The sequence below is a fragment of the Ahaetulla prasina genome, chromosome 15 (assembly GCF_028640845.1).
Source record: "Ahaetulla prasina isolate Xishuangbanna chromosome 15, ASM2864084v1, whole genome shotgun sequence".
Taxonomy (NCBI): domain Eukaryota; kingdom Metazoa; phylum Chordata; class Lepidosauria; order Squamata; family Colubridae; genus Ahaetulla; species Ahaetulla prasina.
Genome location: NC_080553.1, coordinates 13,642,356 through 13,659,392, shown reverse-complemented (window position 1 = coordinate 13,659,392; position 17,037 = coordinate 13,642,356). Strand labels below are relative to the sequence as shown.

Below are 17,037 nucleotides of genomic sequence, written 5' to 3'. Positions count from 1 at the left end.
ATGCAGTGTTCTCTTCATTTCAGACATCAAAAGGGTTCTGTGGCTCCCAGTGTTTTGTTTTTTGGGGTTTTTTTCTGTGGGAAACGGGTCCAAATGGCTCTTTGTGTGTTTAAGGTTGCCGACCCCTGGTCTATCAGATCCCGTGTGTTTTGTCAAGGTGCCTAGGAGAACATGCACGGTGTCTATTCTTCAACCCCAAATCCATCTTTTGCACACGGGAGCAGAAAACGGCGTCTGAGCCAGAAGGTCCTATCAGAAGGATAGTCCATTTCTGACCTATGGCTCTACTCTGAATTTGGATTTGATTTGGATTCCGGGTTTATTACTCACAATTTCTCAGCCGTGACTCCAAGGATAACGAAGAGGTAGAGAAGCCAGAGGACCTACAAGAAACCCGTGCTGTGAAACAAGAGGTGGAAAAAACACCATCCAACCTTCCCAACCAGGCATGCCCCGCCCCAGATGGGTTAGGACTACAACTCCCAAGATTCCAAGACCAAAAGTCCATAGCCATATGAATCACACGGCTGGAAGTGACCTGGCAGTTCTTCTAGCCCCGTGATGGCGAACCTATGGCATGCGGGCGACAACCATATTGGTGGGCACGTGAGCTCAGCTCCGGTGCACACATCCGTGCCGGCTGGCTGATTTTCAAGCCTTTTGGGCTCACCAGAAGTCAGAAAACAGGCTGTTTCCGGCCTCTGGAGGGCCTCTGGAGGGGTGGGAAAGGCCTGTTTTTTGCTCTCCCCAGGCTCATAGAAAGTCTCTGGAGACTGGAGAGGGCGAAAAATGGGCCTACCGGTCTCACTGTGTGTCGTGTCCCACTCCTCCGCTGACGGCCGGGTCAGGGAAATCCGAATCAGGCGTGCCTCTGCAGCTCTGCCAAAGTCCTAGCAAAGTCCTCAGAGCAGGCAGGAGACCAGTAAGTGACTTCAGCAAGATATGTTTAGACTTTGCCTGACTCAGAGAATGCCAGAAAGCAGATCCTTTATATAGGCCATGGGGTGTGGCTCCATGACTCAGCACTTATCCAGGCCTGCCCCTCCCTTCCTTCTGTTGACGCCGCCTATCAATTCTCCTGAAGCGAGGGTCACTCCAGTCTGCAGCTGTTGATAATTGACCTTCCTCAGGCTCACATGCTGTGGGGGAGGGGGGAGGGGTCTAGTTGCTCCGTTTGCCTGGGCATGGAGCTAGGGCTGGGGGCTGGAGGGACTTCTTCTTCCTCGGCCTGTCTGGGCATGGAGCCAGGGCTGGGGCCGGGAGGCATACTAGGACATTCCTCAGCATTCGGAAGGAGATAAGACGGGCCCGGCTGCGGGGAAAGCGGACGAGGCACAACACCGTGCCAAAAGTGGGGGGGGGGAAGCGAGGGGGTCGCATGCACATGCTCCGGGGGAGGGCAAGGCACATAGAATTATGGGTGCGGGCCCGCCCCCCCACATGCTCCCCCCGTTTTTGGCACACGATGGCAGAAAGGTTAGCCATCACTGCTTGTAATCCAACCCCATTCCAAGTAAGGAGAACTTATAGCCGTGATGGTGAACTTTTGACGTTCCCGACTGTGGCACGTGAAACCATCCTAACCTCGAGGTATGCGCGGCCCTGCTGGCCTTCGCCTTTCTCACAGGGAGTCTTACATAGAGGGTGATGGCCAAAGGTTGCAGAGCCCCTGGGAAGAAGCAGAAAACTCCATTGAGGTAGTTGAGGAAGCCGCTGTCCATCTTGCAGTTTGGGTTATTGCGGATGAAGGAACAACGGTCCGATTTATTCTGTTTCCCCACTTCTCTGCACTAGGGTCGGAGACAGAAAGTAAGGAAAGCAGGATTAACAGAAGAGATTCCATGGGAACAGCCTGGTCATCGCCTGTCAGCTGCCAACTTTTTTAAAAAAAAATTTTTTAATTTTCTTTTAATGCAAACATTTCATCTTTCGTTAAACAGTGTGTCATCCGAGTACAATTTTTTTGTGCCATAACCATTAAAATGTACAACCATGTTCATTATTTATATCTATTCTTGGATTAATACTAATACATAACATATCTACTACTTTGGAATACATTTTCGATATTTCCCTCCTCTGCTTTTTATTTCTAATTTTTCATATTTATTCTCTAACCGTTGATAAAACAACTCCTATAATACTATAATAGTCAAATTCTTCCTTTCCTTTAATTGCAAGTCTTAATCTCTTCATTTCTGCACATTCCAATATTTTCTTAATCACATTTTCATCCGTAGGGATCTCTTCACTTTTCCAATTTTGTGCAAATACATGAATAATCAAATATACATTTTCTTTACTATAAGTTTCTTATAGTAGGAATAATTCAGGTTTGGGATCAATATGTTGTTGTCTCATCTTCTCCAACCACATACGAATTTTTGGCCAATATTTTTTTGCTTCTACACATGTCCACCACTTATGATATTACGACCCCAGTATCTGATGATACTTCCAACATTTAGCTGATTTGTCTTTAAACGTTTTTGCTAATCTTTCCGGTGGCAAGGGTCAGCTGCCAACTTGTGTTTGCTTGTGCAGCACTGTTATGCGGTGACAGGCTGCCGTGAACTGCGGGGAGGAGGAATAGAAGGAAGGAATGCTTGGGAAATAGAAAGTAGAAACTGTACTTTCTTGAGAAGCTGCCTCAAGGTGGAAGAAGGAGGGAGCTGCATACCAAACTACGCTTGAACTGACTGTTAGGAAAACTTCTTTCCTAAACCTAATTGGTTACCAAGGGGTGAGCAATGAGAGACAGTTAAGGGACAGAAAAATAGAACTTAGGGATTTGGGCGCACGATTCTCAGTTCCGGCTTTGCAATACTGCAAAACACTTGACTTCTAATAAAAGTATACCTTTCTCAGCAAATGGAGCCAAGAATTCTTGGCTCTATTCTATTTAAAGGTTTAAGTAGTGGAAGGTCCGATGCCACCATTGTTTACATTTTTAAACACCCCTCCCTCTTTTATTAATATGTAGTCAGCTATGAAACATAGTCTTTTGTTTGTGGCAAAACAAAACCAAGGTTAGGCGTGAAAAGCATTAGATCTTCTGCTGGTGCTTGTCTTTTGTTCAGGCCCAGCCAGTCTCTCAATCCACTGCTCATCCTCTTTTAATGACCCCATAATCCCTTGTGGAGTGGAGTCTGGACAACTGAATGGAGTTGAGTGTTTACTGGCCGGTTGCCCTTCCTGTGGCCAATACGGAGTTTTATTCAGCAGATATAATCTCATTGTGCAGAGAGAGAGAGAGAGAGAGAGAGAGAGAGAGAGAGAGAGAGATCTGCCTCTACCTAGGATTGAACTCGCAGCCTTCTGAGTGCGAGGCAAGAGCTCCACCTCTAAGCCACCGCACCACTCAGCTCTCACGAAAAGATGAAAGGCATGGTCAAGGAGGACCCATCGAGAATGGTCAGCTGCTAAACCCAACCAACATCTGACCTCTCCTGCTTGTGGATCCTTCCTCACTCAAGTTGCATCACTTCCAGGTCATGTCACCTATTGTGAAGCGGGTGGCTAGATTCTCTACCATCTGAAGCTTCTAAGCTCTATTCAAGTTGTAGGACAAAGAAAGCCGGCTTACAGCCAAGAAAATCAAGGTGAGAAATCCAAAGCACCCGAAGGCCAGACAAGGAATAATGGATGGAAACTGAAAAAGGAGAAATTCGACCTAGAAATAAGGAGGAATTTTCTGACAGGGAGAACAATCAACCCATGGAACAAAAGTTGCCTTTGGATGTTGTGGGAGCTTCATCCCTGGAAGCTTTCAAGAAGAGACTGGGCTGTCATTTGTCAAAAATGGCGTAGGGTCTCCTGGTTGAGCAAGGGATCGGACTAAATGATCTACAACCTACAACCTACATCAGGATATTCTAGAAAAGGGGCGGGGTGCCATGACTGTGTGTTCAAGCTCCAAACCAGGGGTGCTATTCAACAGGTTCTGACAGGTTCTGGAGAACCGGTAGCAGAAATTTTGAATTGTTCAGAGAACCGGCAAACACCACCTCTGGCTGGCCTCAGAGTTTGGTGGGAATGAGGATTTTGCAATATCCTTCCCCCATGAGTGGGGAAGGAATGGGGATTTTGAAATATCCGTCCCCCAGAGTGGGGAGGGAATGGAGATTTTGCAGTATCCTTCCCCTGGAGTGGGGAGGGAATGGAGATTTTGTAGTATCCTTCCCCTGGAGTGTGGAGGGAATGGAGATTTTCCCATATAACACCGTAGCTCCCATATAACACCGCTCCTGCGCAGACTGCACTGGCTGCCTGTGGCCTTTCGAGTGCACTTTAAGGTGCTGGTTACGACCTTTAAAGCGCTCCATGGCTTAGGGCCTGGGTACTTACGGGACCGCCTGCTGTTACCACATGCCTCCCACCGACCCGTACGCTCTCACAGAGAGGGACTTCTCAGGGTGCTGTCCGCCAAACAATGTCGGCTGGCGGCCCCCAGGGGAAGGTCCTTCTCTGTGGGGGCTCCCACACTCTGGAACGAACTTCCCCCGGGTTTACGCCAAATACCTGACCTTCGGACATTCCGTCGCGAACTGAAGACACATCTTTTTATTCGCGCGGGGCTGTCTTAAATTGAATTTTATCAAATTTTTAAAATTCTTATTAATTAATTTTAAATGGGGTTTTTAGCTCACTGTATATTTTAATTTTCAGGCCAATTTTAAAATAAGTTTTTTAATTGCATTTTAAATTATATATTGTACTGTTTGTTTTATTTTTGCCTGTACACCGCCCTGAGTCCTTCGGGAGAAGGGCGGTATAGAAATCAAATAAATAAATAAATAAATAAATAAATAAATTTTGCAGTATCCTTCCCCTGGAGTGGGGAGGGAATGGAGATTTTGCAGTATCCTTCCCCTGGAGTGGGGAGGGAATGGAGATTTTGCAGTATCCTTCCCCTGGAGTGGGGAGGGAATGGGGATTTTGCAGTATCCTTCCCCTGGAGTGGGGAGGGAATGGAGATTTTGCAGTATCCTTCCCCTGGAGTGGGGAGGGAATGGGGATTTTGCAGTATCCTTCCCCTGCCACACCCACAAAGCCACACCACACCCACAAAGCCATGCCCATAGAACCAGTAGTAAAAAAAAAAATTGAATTCCACCACTGCTCCAAACCTTTCTCACAACGCTTGTAAAGAGGCATAGGGCTTGGTCTCACACTGTTGCGGCTGCCATTTTAACAGATTAACAGTTGGAAGGGGGACTTTGTAGGTCATCTAGTCTTACCCTCCTGCCCAAGCAGGAGACCCTACCCTGTTTCTGACAGATGGCAGCCCCAACAGAATCAAAAAGAGAAGCATGCCTCTAACTTTTGGACCACTTACATCCACATTGGAGGTGGAGCTCTGGATTCCAGAAGGTGGTCCAGAATGACCATCTGTTGAAAAGGATGCTGGGAACTTGGCGCTCCATCGTCCGACCGCCTCCGTCTCCCCAACCAGCAGGAAGGCCGCACCGAGAACCCAGAGAGTTGGCGTAAGGCCCAGCCCAAAAAATTGCCTTGTCATTCTTTGAGACCGCCGTCTAGGGAGCAAGGATGGCACCGGGAGCGGGGATATCAAAAGAGGAGGAAGCGACGGGAAGAAGTCCAACCACCAGGAAGTTTCGCAACGCCCAGCCGTTGATGGAAATGAAGAAGTGAGCTCAGCAGAAAGTTGGAGAAGAAGTTACCACGGCATCCCCCTCTGTAGGGAGAGAGAGAAAAAAAAGAACAGAATAACAGAGTTGGAAGGGACCTTGGAGGTCTTCTAGTCCAACCCCCTGCTCAGACAGGAAACCCTCTATACCGTTTCAGACAAATGATTTATTCAACCTCGTCTTTAAAACCTCCAGGGTTGGAGCATTTACAACTTCTGGAGGCAAGTTGTTTGCCCTGGTTAATTGTGGAGGCCAAAAGTAAGTTCAGGCTGGCAGAAACGTAAAATGCAATCCATTAAAAAAATACATGACAATGCAATGCAATCGATAATAATAATAATACACTACTTGGAACATTGTACATCTTAAAAAGGTACGTGGTTGATACTCAGGATGCTGGCAGCAACCCGTATCAACCATTCGCACCAGTCAATGGTATTTGTGATGCATTTTTGAATGTTCAGTTGACTGAGTTTCATGTTTAATGAATAAAGTATATAATAATAAAATAAAAATACATAGAGCTTGGAGATTGTCGGTCAATCCAGATCACGGTTTTCTCAAAGGTGCTTTTTCCGAAAGGCAACTAGACTTGGTTGTGTGAAAACAGACATAAGTCACTTTTTTTCAGTGTCGTTCGGGGCCAACATTCACACTGGTACTAAATGGATGGTTATAAGTCACGGACTACTGGTATACATTGCAACAGAGGTGTACAGTTTGTTTTTTAAAAGTTCCTTATTTATTTATTTATTTATTTATTTATTTATTTATTTATTCACATTTTTATACCGCCCTTCTCCGAAGACTCAGGGCAATGTACAGCAAGTAAAACGACAATAATCCAAAACCATTTAAAATATCATAACAAAATTAAAAATCTAATTAGATTGCTGTATACTTAAAACTATTAGGTAAAAATACAAAAGATAAAAACCCCTGTTAAGAAACCCGCTAAAACCCCCAAATATTAAAATCAATCAATCAGGCCAGCCCCGCTTGGTGAAAAAAGAAAGTCTTCTTACCCCTATGAATGGCCTTTGTCTTCCTCAATCCTGGATCCTTGACTAGAGGCCTGGTAATTTGAGGGATCTTAGCTCTTCCTAGCCCTGCGTTCTTCTGGACCGAGATGTCTGGTTTTCCTGGGATCTGTTGCAGCCACTCACAGCCCCCCCTAGTGCTCCTAAACCCCTGGAACAAAATAATTGGTTTATTCAACCAAGTGTTCTTAAAACCTACCGCATACCACAATCTGTGACTACGTCTCAACCTTTTTGCCATGTGTCCTGGAACTACAACCCAGCTTGGTCAGCAAGAATTCTGGGAGTTGTCGTTTCCAACATTCACAACACATGGAAGGCATGAACTTGGTGAACCTTAGTCTGCTACTAAGGTTACATGGAGTGTGATGGCTCAGTGGTTACAGATCCCTGTGTTCGAGACCCGAGCTCCAGAAAACAGGTTGAGCTCCTGTTACTTGCTCCACCCCCTGCCCACTTAGCAGGTCGAAAGCATGCAATTGTGAGTAGATAAATAGGTACCACTTCCAGTGGGAAGGTAATAGCATTCCGCGAACCTTTGGCATATAGCCACGTTGGACCACATGACCACGGGAATTGTCTTCAGACAACAGAGTCCCTGGGCCAAAAAAATGTGGCTGAACACCACGCCTTTAAAAGTCAGGCGTGACTGACAGAGGAAACTTTACCTTTTTAATCTGCTACATTCCGAGCCTCTCATTGAAACCTGCAAATCTTTTCCCACGTTCTGCGAATTTTGAATGCATTTGGAGTTTTCTGTCTGTCGTTAGTGAAGGAAAAGAAAACCGCACAAAACTGGAACGGGTGGAAGAAAAAAAAGCTTGCGGTGACTATTTTAACACGGCCCTTCTTTTGCCGATGTAAAAATTGTAAATTGCCTCGAGGGATTCCTTCACTCTCACCTACTTCGGGAGGTCCCAATAATTTTGTTTTATTATTAAGGTGAATAATTATTGCGAGCTGCTTGCTAAACCAGCCAGACACGTTCTGAATGCCTCAGAAGAAACGAAAAATGCTTCCTGGCTTTCTGGATATGCTTAATCAACCAGTCTATTTCCAGGTTAATTCCTGTTTCAAAACAGGAACAGCCGGCGAAGGTGTCATATCAGTTACCCCTGAAGTTCATTCATAAATCTATGATCTCTTCCTTCCTTTTCCCTTTTACACAATTCTTGAAGGCACCAGCTTTCAACAGCCCTTCATCAAAGAGAGAATCCAGCATCTTTTGCCTGATTGCTCATGAATCCAGAGATCGGATGATACAATCCAGTCGGGCTTTGATCTACATCCCACCCCAGTTTAAGCCCATCACTGGGGCCGCCAGGGGAAAATTTTCTATGGCTGATTCCTAAATAACGTCCTTCCCATGGGCATGAGTGTGACAGCGACAAACTACATAACAGTGGCTACCAACCTGCCTTCCCTTGAGGACCTGTAAACTGCACGAGTCAAAAATAGGGCTGTGAAAATATTTACAGACCCTTCGCATCCAGGACATAAACTGTTTCAATTCCTACCCTCAAAACGATGCTATAGAGCACTGCACACCAGAACAACTAGACACAAGGACAGTTTCTTCCCGAACGCCATCACTCTGCTAAACAAATAATTCCCTCAACAGGGGGTTGTTGTGAGGATGAAACGTGAAGGAGGCAGGTTAGATGGATGCTGAAGGACCATGTTCCAAGGTCTTGGGCATTCGTGCCACCTCGGCATCACTTAAACATGTGGAGTCTCTAGAAAGAGTGCAGAGAAGAGCAACAAAGAGGATGCGGGGACTGGAGGCTAAAACATACAAAGAATGGTTGCTGGAACTGGGTATGTCTAGTTTGATGAAAAGAAGGACTAGGGGAGACAAGATAGCAGTCTTCCAATATCTCAGGGGCTCCCCCAAAGAAGAGGGAGTCAAGCTATTCTCCAAAGCACCTGAGGGCAGGACAAGAAGCAATGAATGGAAACTGATCAAGGAGGAAGGAAGGAAGGAGGAAGGAAGGAAGGAAGGAAGGAAGGAAGGAACCAACCAACCAACCAACCAACCAACCAACCAACCAACCAACCAACCAACCATTTTTCTCTATCCATAGTTTAATGAAAATAAGGTCCAGGGGTGACATGATAGTATACTTCCAATATCTCAGGGGCTGTCACCAAGAAGAGGGAGTCAAACTATTCTCCAAAGCACCTGACAAGAAGCAATGGCTGGAAACTAATCAAGGAGAGAAGCAACTTAGAACTAAGGAGGAATTTCCTGACAGTTAGCACAATTAATCAGTGGAACAACTTGCCTCCAGAAGTTGTGAATGCTCCAACATTGGAAGTTTTTAAGATGAGATTGGACAACCATTTGTCTGAAGTGGTGTAGGGTTTCCTGCCTGACCAGGGGGTTGGACTAGAAGACCTCCATGGTCCCTTCCAATTTTGTTATTCTATTCTATTCTAAACAGGCGAAGCATCTCTCGCCCTAACAATTCAGATAGAATAGAAGAATAGAATAGAATTTTTTATTGTCCAAGTGTGATTGGACACACAAGGAATTTTTCTTGGTGCATATGCTCTCAGTCTACATAAAAGAAAAGATACCTTCATCAAGGTACAACACTTACAACACTTAATGATGGTCCTAGGGTACAAATTTAACACTTAATGATACAACACTTAATGATAGTCATAGGCTACAAATAAGCAATCAGAATAGTCCTCTACTTACAACGGGTTTGTTTAGGGACCTTTCGAAGTTACAACAGCACTGAAAAATTGTTCTTTGTATGTTTTAGCCTCCAGTCCCCTCATCCTCTTTGTTGCTCTTCTCTGCACTCTTTCTAGAGTCTCCACATTTTTAAGTGATGCCGAGGTGGCACGAATGCCCAAAACCTTGGAACATGATCCTTCAGCATCCATCTAGCCTGCCTCCTTCTCTTTTTATCCTCACAACAACCCCCCTTTAAGGTAGGCCTTAAAGAAGCTGACTGCACTCTCCACCAAGTTGCCTTTGGACATCGTAGGAGCTTCATCCCAGGCGGCTTTTGAGAAGAGACTTGACTGATATTTGTCGGAAACGATGTAGGGTCTCCTGCTTGGGCAGGAGAGGGGGGGGGTGTTGAACACACTGTATATCGGACATTAATACAATTGAGCGCGTCCAGAAATATTTCACAAGAAGAGTCCTCTGCTCGCAAAAAAATACCTTATGCCACCAGAATTGAAATTCTGGGTTTAGAAAATTTGGAACTACGCCGCCTTCCGTATGACCTAAGCATAGCTCATAAAATCATCTGCTACAGTGTCCTACCTGTCAACAACTACTTCAGCTTCAACCACAACAATACACGAGCACACAATAGAGACAAACTTAAAGTGAACCGCTCCAAACTCGATTGCAGAAAATAGGACTTCAGCAACAGAGCGGTCAATGCTTTTTTTTTTTAATTTGAATTTATATCCCGCCCTTCTCCGAAGACTCAGGGCGGCTTACATTGTGTTAAGCAATAGTCTTCATCCATTTGTATATTATATACAAAGTCAACTTATTGCCCCCAACAATCTGGGTCCTCATTTTACCTACCTTATAAAGGATGGAAGGCTGAGTCAACCTTGGGCCTGGCGGGACTTGAACCTGCAGTAATTGCAAGCAGCTGCTGTTAATAACAGAGTGCTTAGTCTGTTGAGCCACCAGAGGCTTGGAATGCACTACCGGACTCTGTGGGCTCATCCCCAAACCCCCAAAAGCTTCAACCAAAAACTGTCTACTATTGACCTCACCCCATTCCTAAGTGGTCTGTAAGGGGGCGTGCATAAGCGCACCTGGGTGCCTACCGTCCCTGTCCTAATGTTCCCTTTAATTCAGTGGTGGGATTCAGCCAGTTCGCACCACTTCAGGAGAAGCTGTTGTTAACTCTCTGAGCAGTTTGGCAAACTGGTTGTTGGAAGAAATCATTAGGGCAGAGAACCAGTTGTTAAATTACTTGAATCCTTACCACTGCTTTAATTGTACTCCTTTTATGTATTCAATTCATGCTTATAGGTAAAGGTAAAGGTTCCCCTCGCACATATGTGCTAGTCGTTCCCGACTCTAGGGGGCGGTGCTCATCTCCGTTTCAAAGCCAAAGAGCTGGTGCTGTCCGAAGACGTCTCCGCGGTCATGTGGCCGGCATGACTCAACGCCAAAGGCACACGGAACGCTGTTCCCTTCCCACCAGAAGTGGTCCCTATTTTTCTACTTGCATTTTTTTTACCTGCTTTCGAACTGCTAGGTTGGTAGAAGCTGGGACAAGTCAGCTTCTAACGGGAGCTCACCCCATTAGGCGGCACTAGGGATTCGAACCGCTTATATATCTTATCTAATATGTACTTGACAAAATAAAATAAAATAAAATAAAATAAAACAAAATAAAATAAAATAAAATAAAATAAAATAAAATAAAATAAATAGAAGACCTACAAGGTCCCTTCCAACTCTTGTTGATCTAACATCCAGCAAACGTGTAGTAGCCCAGGGACACTGCAGGGATTTGAACTCAGCTCCTTCACCGAACAGCGCAGAAAAAAGCCTCTAAACAGGCGAATTCGACCGAGGGGGGGCGGTAAATACCCAAACCATCGCGCGCTCCCCAGGTTCTCACGATCTGCCCATTCATTATCTACTTTATTTATTTATTTTATTTGTCAAACACAACAGTATACATAAGTATAAGCATGAAATAACCATCCGAATTGGATACAATCAAAGGGAACATTAGGACAGGAACGGGACCCGCCACCCAGTACACGCCACCCGGGACCGCGAGCTTGTCAACAAACCTTTTTTTCCGTCCAGATGTTGGAGCCTCCCTTTCTTCCCTCCTTCTCGGAGCCCAACCAAAAAAGGATGATCGCCTCCGCTTTCTCTTCTACCTGCCGGCGCAAGCCGCACCTGCGCCCCCCCCTCCCCCCGCCGGCTTCACCTGGTGTCCTCAGCAGCTAAAGTAGAACCTGGCGCCACCGGGGGACTTTTTTCGCCGTGCGCCTCGCTTCTCTTTTTCTCCAGCCGGGGCCAGCCGAGTCACAACAACTCCGCCTTTTGTCACCGCCCCGGCTGTAAGCTTAAAGAGACAACAACGCCGACACACGCAAAGCCTCTGCAGTTCCACTCGGCTCTCCTCCACCCCCACGCGCAACGCGGTGCCCTGGCTGGCTCCCACGCGCCTCCTTTTGGGCTTTTGCAAATAAAGAGATTTTGCAGGCGGGATGCGCTTCGGGAAAAGGCTGGATTCTCACGCCCTTTTCCTGGCTGGCTGGCTGGTTGCAAGCCGATGCCGGCAGCCCCTTTGACCTGGCGTAATCCCAGGGAAAGAGGGTGAAGGAATGGCGGCTAGATAAGGCAAAGGAGTTCAGCCAGGCGAGCGAGGTCGGGAAGGAAGGAGGGAGGAGATGAACTGGTTTGACTCAAAAAAAAATTTTTTTTTAAAAAAAGAAACAAATATTCCTTCTTTGCCACGTTTTGAAGCCAAGAATGGCCCGCCCGCATCTCTTCAAAGATAATGCCTTCCTCACTTAGATTCCTGCCTCTGCTTCTCCTACAAGCTTCAGCAACCTCTCGCTCACTGTTTTACAGGGCTCCTGTTTTACCGGTGAGAAAATTTAAGGCTTAAAAAAAGTAGACTCGGAATAACTTGATGGTCACACTTTTGAATCTACCGCTGGTTGGCATGCATGAAAACGAAATTTCGTTGCGTGCGGCTCCCAAAGGGTCTCTCTCCGCCTCTAATATAGACTACTGCTGGCATCGCATGACAGGATAGGTAGATAGATAATTAAAGACAGATGGTAGGTAGGTAGGTAGGTAGGTAGGTAGGTAGGTAGGTAGATAGATAGATAGATAGATAGATAGATAGATAGATAGATAGATAGATAGATAGATAGAGATAGATAGATAGATAGATAGATAGATAGATAGATAGATAGATAGATGGGTGGATTGGGTGGATGGATGGGTGGGTGGGTGGGTGGGTGGGTGAGTAGGTAGAGTATGGATAGATATAGATGATAGATAGATGATAGATAGATAGATGGATGGATGGATGGATGGATGGATGGACAGAGATTAGATGATAGATAGATAGAAAGAAAGACAGATAGACAGATAGATAGATAGATAGATAGATAGATATAGATGATAGATAGATAGATAGAGTGTATGGATATAGAGTAGATGGATAGATGGATAGATAGACGGATAGACAGACAGAGATATGATAGATAGATAGATAGATAGATAGATAGATAGATAGATAGATAGATAGATAGATAGATAGATAGATAGGCAGGCAGGCAGGCAGGCAGGCAGGCAGGCAGATAGATATATAGATAGAGACAGAAGATAGATAGATGGGTGGGTAGATAGATAGATAGATAGATAGATAGATAGATAGATAGATAGATAGATAGATAGATAGATAAACCCACATATATGACACATAGATACCTACATAGATAAACCCACATATATGCATGAACCCACATATATGGCAACGGAGAAACAACACAGTCTAGTTCGGATGTATACAGTGGTGGGATTCAAGTAATTTAACAACCGGTTCTCTGCCCTAATGATTTCTTCCAACAACCAGTTAACAACTGGTTCTCCCGAAGTGGTGCGAACTGGCTGAATCCCACCACTGGATGTATACATGTACATGGCGAGAGAAACGAATCTTGTGAGTTTGCCAGACGGCCGGCCTAGGGAACAAAGCTTTTTCATTGTACAGGAGAACTCAAGTATATTGAATTCTACTGTATATAGTGCAATATTCATGCAATTTCAGGGGTTTTCAAGTCAATTGTATAGAACATGAAGGAGGTGTGTTTTCGTTTTATTTTTTTGTATGTAAAATATACACTGAAGACAGCATTTAATTTCATTGTACAAGGTGCGGTGACAATTAAGTACACTAACTAACTTATACAGAACTTTTTGCAGGAAGTCCTGCTAGGAATACTTTGAAACCTCCCCTCCCAGAGGGGAGTAATGGGAACAGAATGTAGGGTGGGTACTTGGGGTCTCTAACAATACTTTGAGCTCTAAGCACATGGCACTTATCTTATTATTTATCTTAAAGGTTAGGGTTTGCAGGAAGCTCTAGGGCAGTGTGTTTTCCGAACTTGGCAACCTGGCAGCCCTGTGGACTCCAACTCCCAGAATTCCCCAGCCAGCCACAACTGACGCTTTCAGATGTGTGGACTTCAACTCCCAGAAGCCACACCTCCGAAAGTTGCCAAGTTTGAGAAAACACCTGTTGTAGAAGGTTTATTTGGCAGCTTAGATAATTTATAGTTAATAATTACATTGCGACAGAGAGGAGTCCAAAGATCAATCCGCTCCCCTTAAGTTATTTTTCCCTCCAAATGTATCCTTTATTTATATTTATTTATTTATTTATTTTATTTGCATTTATATCCCGCCCTTCTCCAAAGACTCAGGGCGGCTTACACTATGTCAGGCAATAGTCTTCATCCATATCTGGTCTTTTATTGTTTTTATAAATAATTCAAGGTGGCGAACGTATCCGACACGCTTACCTCCACCTGTTTCCCCAACAACAACAACGACAACAACAAAGAGGTTGTAGAAAAAAATGCCTTTAAAAGGCTCTGACAATCCCAGCTGAGTTGCCTGATCGTCAGAGTCTTTTTTTTTCTTTTAAAGGCAAAAAAAAATGCTTTTAAAAGAAAAGAAAAGCTTCTGATGATCAGGCAAGTCAGCTGGGATCGTCAGATCCTTTTAAAAGCATTTTTTAAACAACCTCTTCGGCGGAAAAAAATGCTTTTAAAAGTAAAAAAAAGCTCGAATAGCATATGAGTAAATTTAGGAAATATTTTGTATTAGATATATTTCTGAAGGAGAGGGGAATTGAGAGTGTAATTAGGTGTGGAGTGACTAGAGATTATAATTTAGGAATTATTTTGGATTATGATTGTTAGTTTTGATACCCTGCATTTTGTTCTGGGAAGTCGGGGTGGGGTGGGTGGGTAAGGGGGAGGGGAACTGGGGGGGTTTGAGGGTAGAGATGGAGTGATGGTTAATGTACAGGGATTATTGAAGATGTATAAAGAAAAGAGAGAGTAGGAGGTAGGAAAGAGGAGAAGAGGAAGGAAGAGGGGTAGAAGAGGGAGAAGGAGTGTAGGGTGGAGGGAGGAGAGGATGTAGATAAGAGAAGGAGAGGAAGGTTTGGAAAGTAAAAGAAGGTAGAAGAGGGAAGAGTGTTAAAAAGGAGGGTGGTGACTGGGCAAGCCTGACTAATTGTATATAACTGTACATTGGATGAATTATTTGATATGATTGTAAAAATAAAACTTTTTTAAAAAAAAGTAAAAAATAGCTGGCCACGCCCACCCCACCCCACCCCCGCACCAAGCTATGCCCACAGAACCGATAGCAACAAATTTTATATGGGATAGGGTCTTGTGATCAAGTGGGTAGTAGGTGGGTTGGACTAGAAGACCTCCAAGGCCCCTTCCGACTTTGTCATTCTGTATTTTGGTTTTGCTCTCTGTCCGTCTCTCTCTCTAGGATAAAAACTCTTCAGGCAGATGCCACCGTATTACCTGGCCAGAGATATAAAAAGTCTTAAGAGCTTAAAAGGTCAGCGTTGAACGCAATTTAATTGCTCTTCCAGGATCACATGCTGCAGGTCAAAACAGACACTGAACCCAGTCACCTGGGCAATGAGTTCACGCCCAACTGTCCATTACTGTACAGTTGGGGGGGAAAAAAAAATACACTGTTCTTTTTTCTTTTTGCCCGAAACCGGACCGAGTCTGAAAGCCTCAGCCCCAAACGAGTGGTCCTTGTTTAGTGACTGCCTTAATTCACAGCTATAGGCAGTCCTCGACTTACAGCCATACCTGAGCCCAGAATGACAGGCATAAGTCATGCCAGTCATTAAGCTGATTGTCAGGTGACTGACCTCATTTTATGATGATGATGATGATGTTTTTTTTTTTTTTGCAGCAGTTGTTAAGCGAACACGGCAATCATTAACTGAACTCCTCATCCATGATGAGCAATTATTATTATTATTTTTTTGCCGGACACGGGGAAAAAAACATGGTCGAAAACATTGTGACTTGTGGTCATTGACCATGAGGCCGCGGGATCAAGGAGGACTTCTTTGGGGAAAAATTTTTTTTTCAACACACCCACAATAGGTGATTAGCTCTGGGATCTCCAGCTGGTTTCCCATCCAAGTCTTAAAGACAAATAGAAGAGAATGTTTGTAGCTCAGGGTTGAACTGTAGCGTCGTTTTGAGGGTAGGAGTTGAAACAGTTTATGTCCAGGATGTGAGGGGTCTGTAAATATTTTCATGGTCCTCTTTTTGACTCGTGCAGTATACAGATCCTCAATGGAAGGCAGATTGGTAGCCATGGTTTTTTCTGCGGTTCTAATGATCCTCTGAAGTCTGTGTCTGTCTTGTTGGGTTGCAGAACCAAACCAGACATTTATAGAGGTGCAGAAGACAGACTTAATCATTTCTAAAGATCTAAGTGCTCCACCGAGAGCATATGCACCAAGACAAATTCCTTGTGTGTCCAATCACACTTGGCCAATAAAAATTCTATTCTGTTCTGTTCTGTTCTGTTCTGTTCTGTTCTGTTCTATTCTATTCTATTCTACTCTCTTTCCTTCTTTCCTTATTCCTTTCTATTCCTTTTTTCTATTCCATTCTATCCCTTTTTTCTATTCTATCCTATTCCTAATCCTATTCCATTCTATTTTCCTTCCTTCTTTCCTTATTCTATTCTATTCTATTCTATTCTATTCTATTCTATTCTATTCTATTCTATTCTATTCTATTCTATTCTCCTTCCTTCTTTCCTTATTCCTTTCTATTCCTTTTTTCTATTCTATTCTATCCCTTTTTTCTATTCTATTCTATCCTATTCCTATTCCATTCTATTTTCCTTCCTTCTTTCCTTATTCTAATCTATTCTATTCCTTTTTTCTCTTCTCTTCTCTTCTCTTCTCTTCTCTTCTCTGCTCTGCTCTGCTCTGCTCTGTTCTACTCTATTCTAAAAAAGGCACTAAGAGTTGTTAACCTAATCTTGCGCAGCTTCTTTTCTAATCTTGCAGTACTAACTAGAGCAGTAGTGGGTGGTGTGGGAAGAGGCAAACCCGGGCTTCCTCAACCTTGCAAGTTTCGCTCCTTCCACCCGCTCCGATTTCACCCGGCCAGTCTTCCCCGAGCTTGGGGCTCCCTCGCGGGGCGCTCGTTGGAAGCGCACGGCCAGAGGCCAGCCAGCGGTGGCTTCGCCCGGCGGCGGGGACTCCTCCTCCTCCGGCTGCATCAGAGCCTACGCCAGCCGGCTTGGC

At 44.6% G+C, this 17,037-nt stretch overlaps 1 protein-coding gene across 1 annotated transcript in view; it reads right to left on the bottom strand.

Annotated features, from left to right (window-relative positions):
- SLC8B1 (solute carrier family 8 member B1) overlaps positions 1-8,187 on the bottom strand; it is a 39,253-nt gene extending 31,066 nt beyond the window's left edge. The window contains exons 1-3 of the mRNA XM_058158697.1: positions 7,360-8,187; positions 6,677-6,842; positions 5,339-5,698 (exon numbers count right to left, since the gene is read on the bottom strand). Coding sequence (XP_058014680.1) covers positions 5,339-5,521 — 183 coding nt within the window. The 5' untranslated portion in view covers positions 5,522-5,698; positions 6,677-6,842; positions 7,360-8,187. The remainder of the gene's footprint in view (positions 1-5,338; positions 5,699-6,676; positions 6,843-7,359) is intronic.
- Between the last annotated feature and the right edge of the window lie 8,850 nt (positions 8,188-17,037).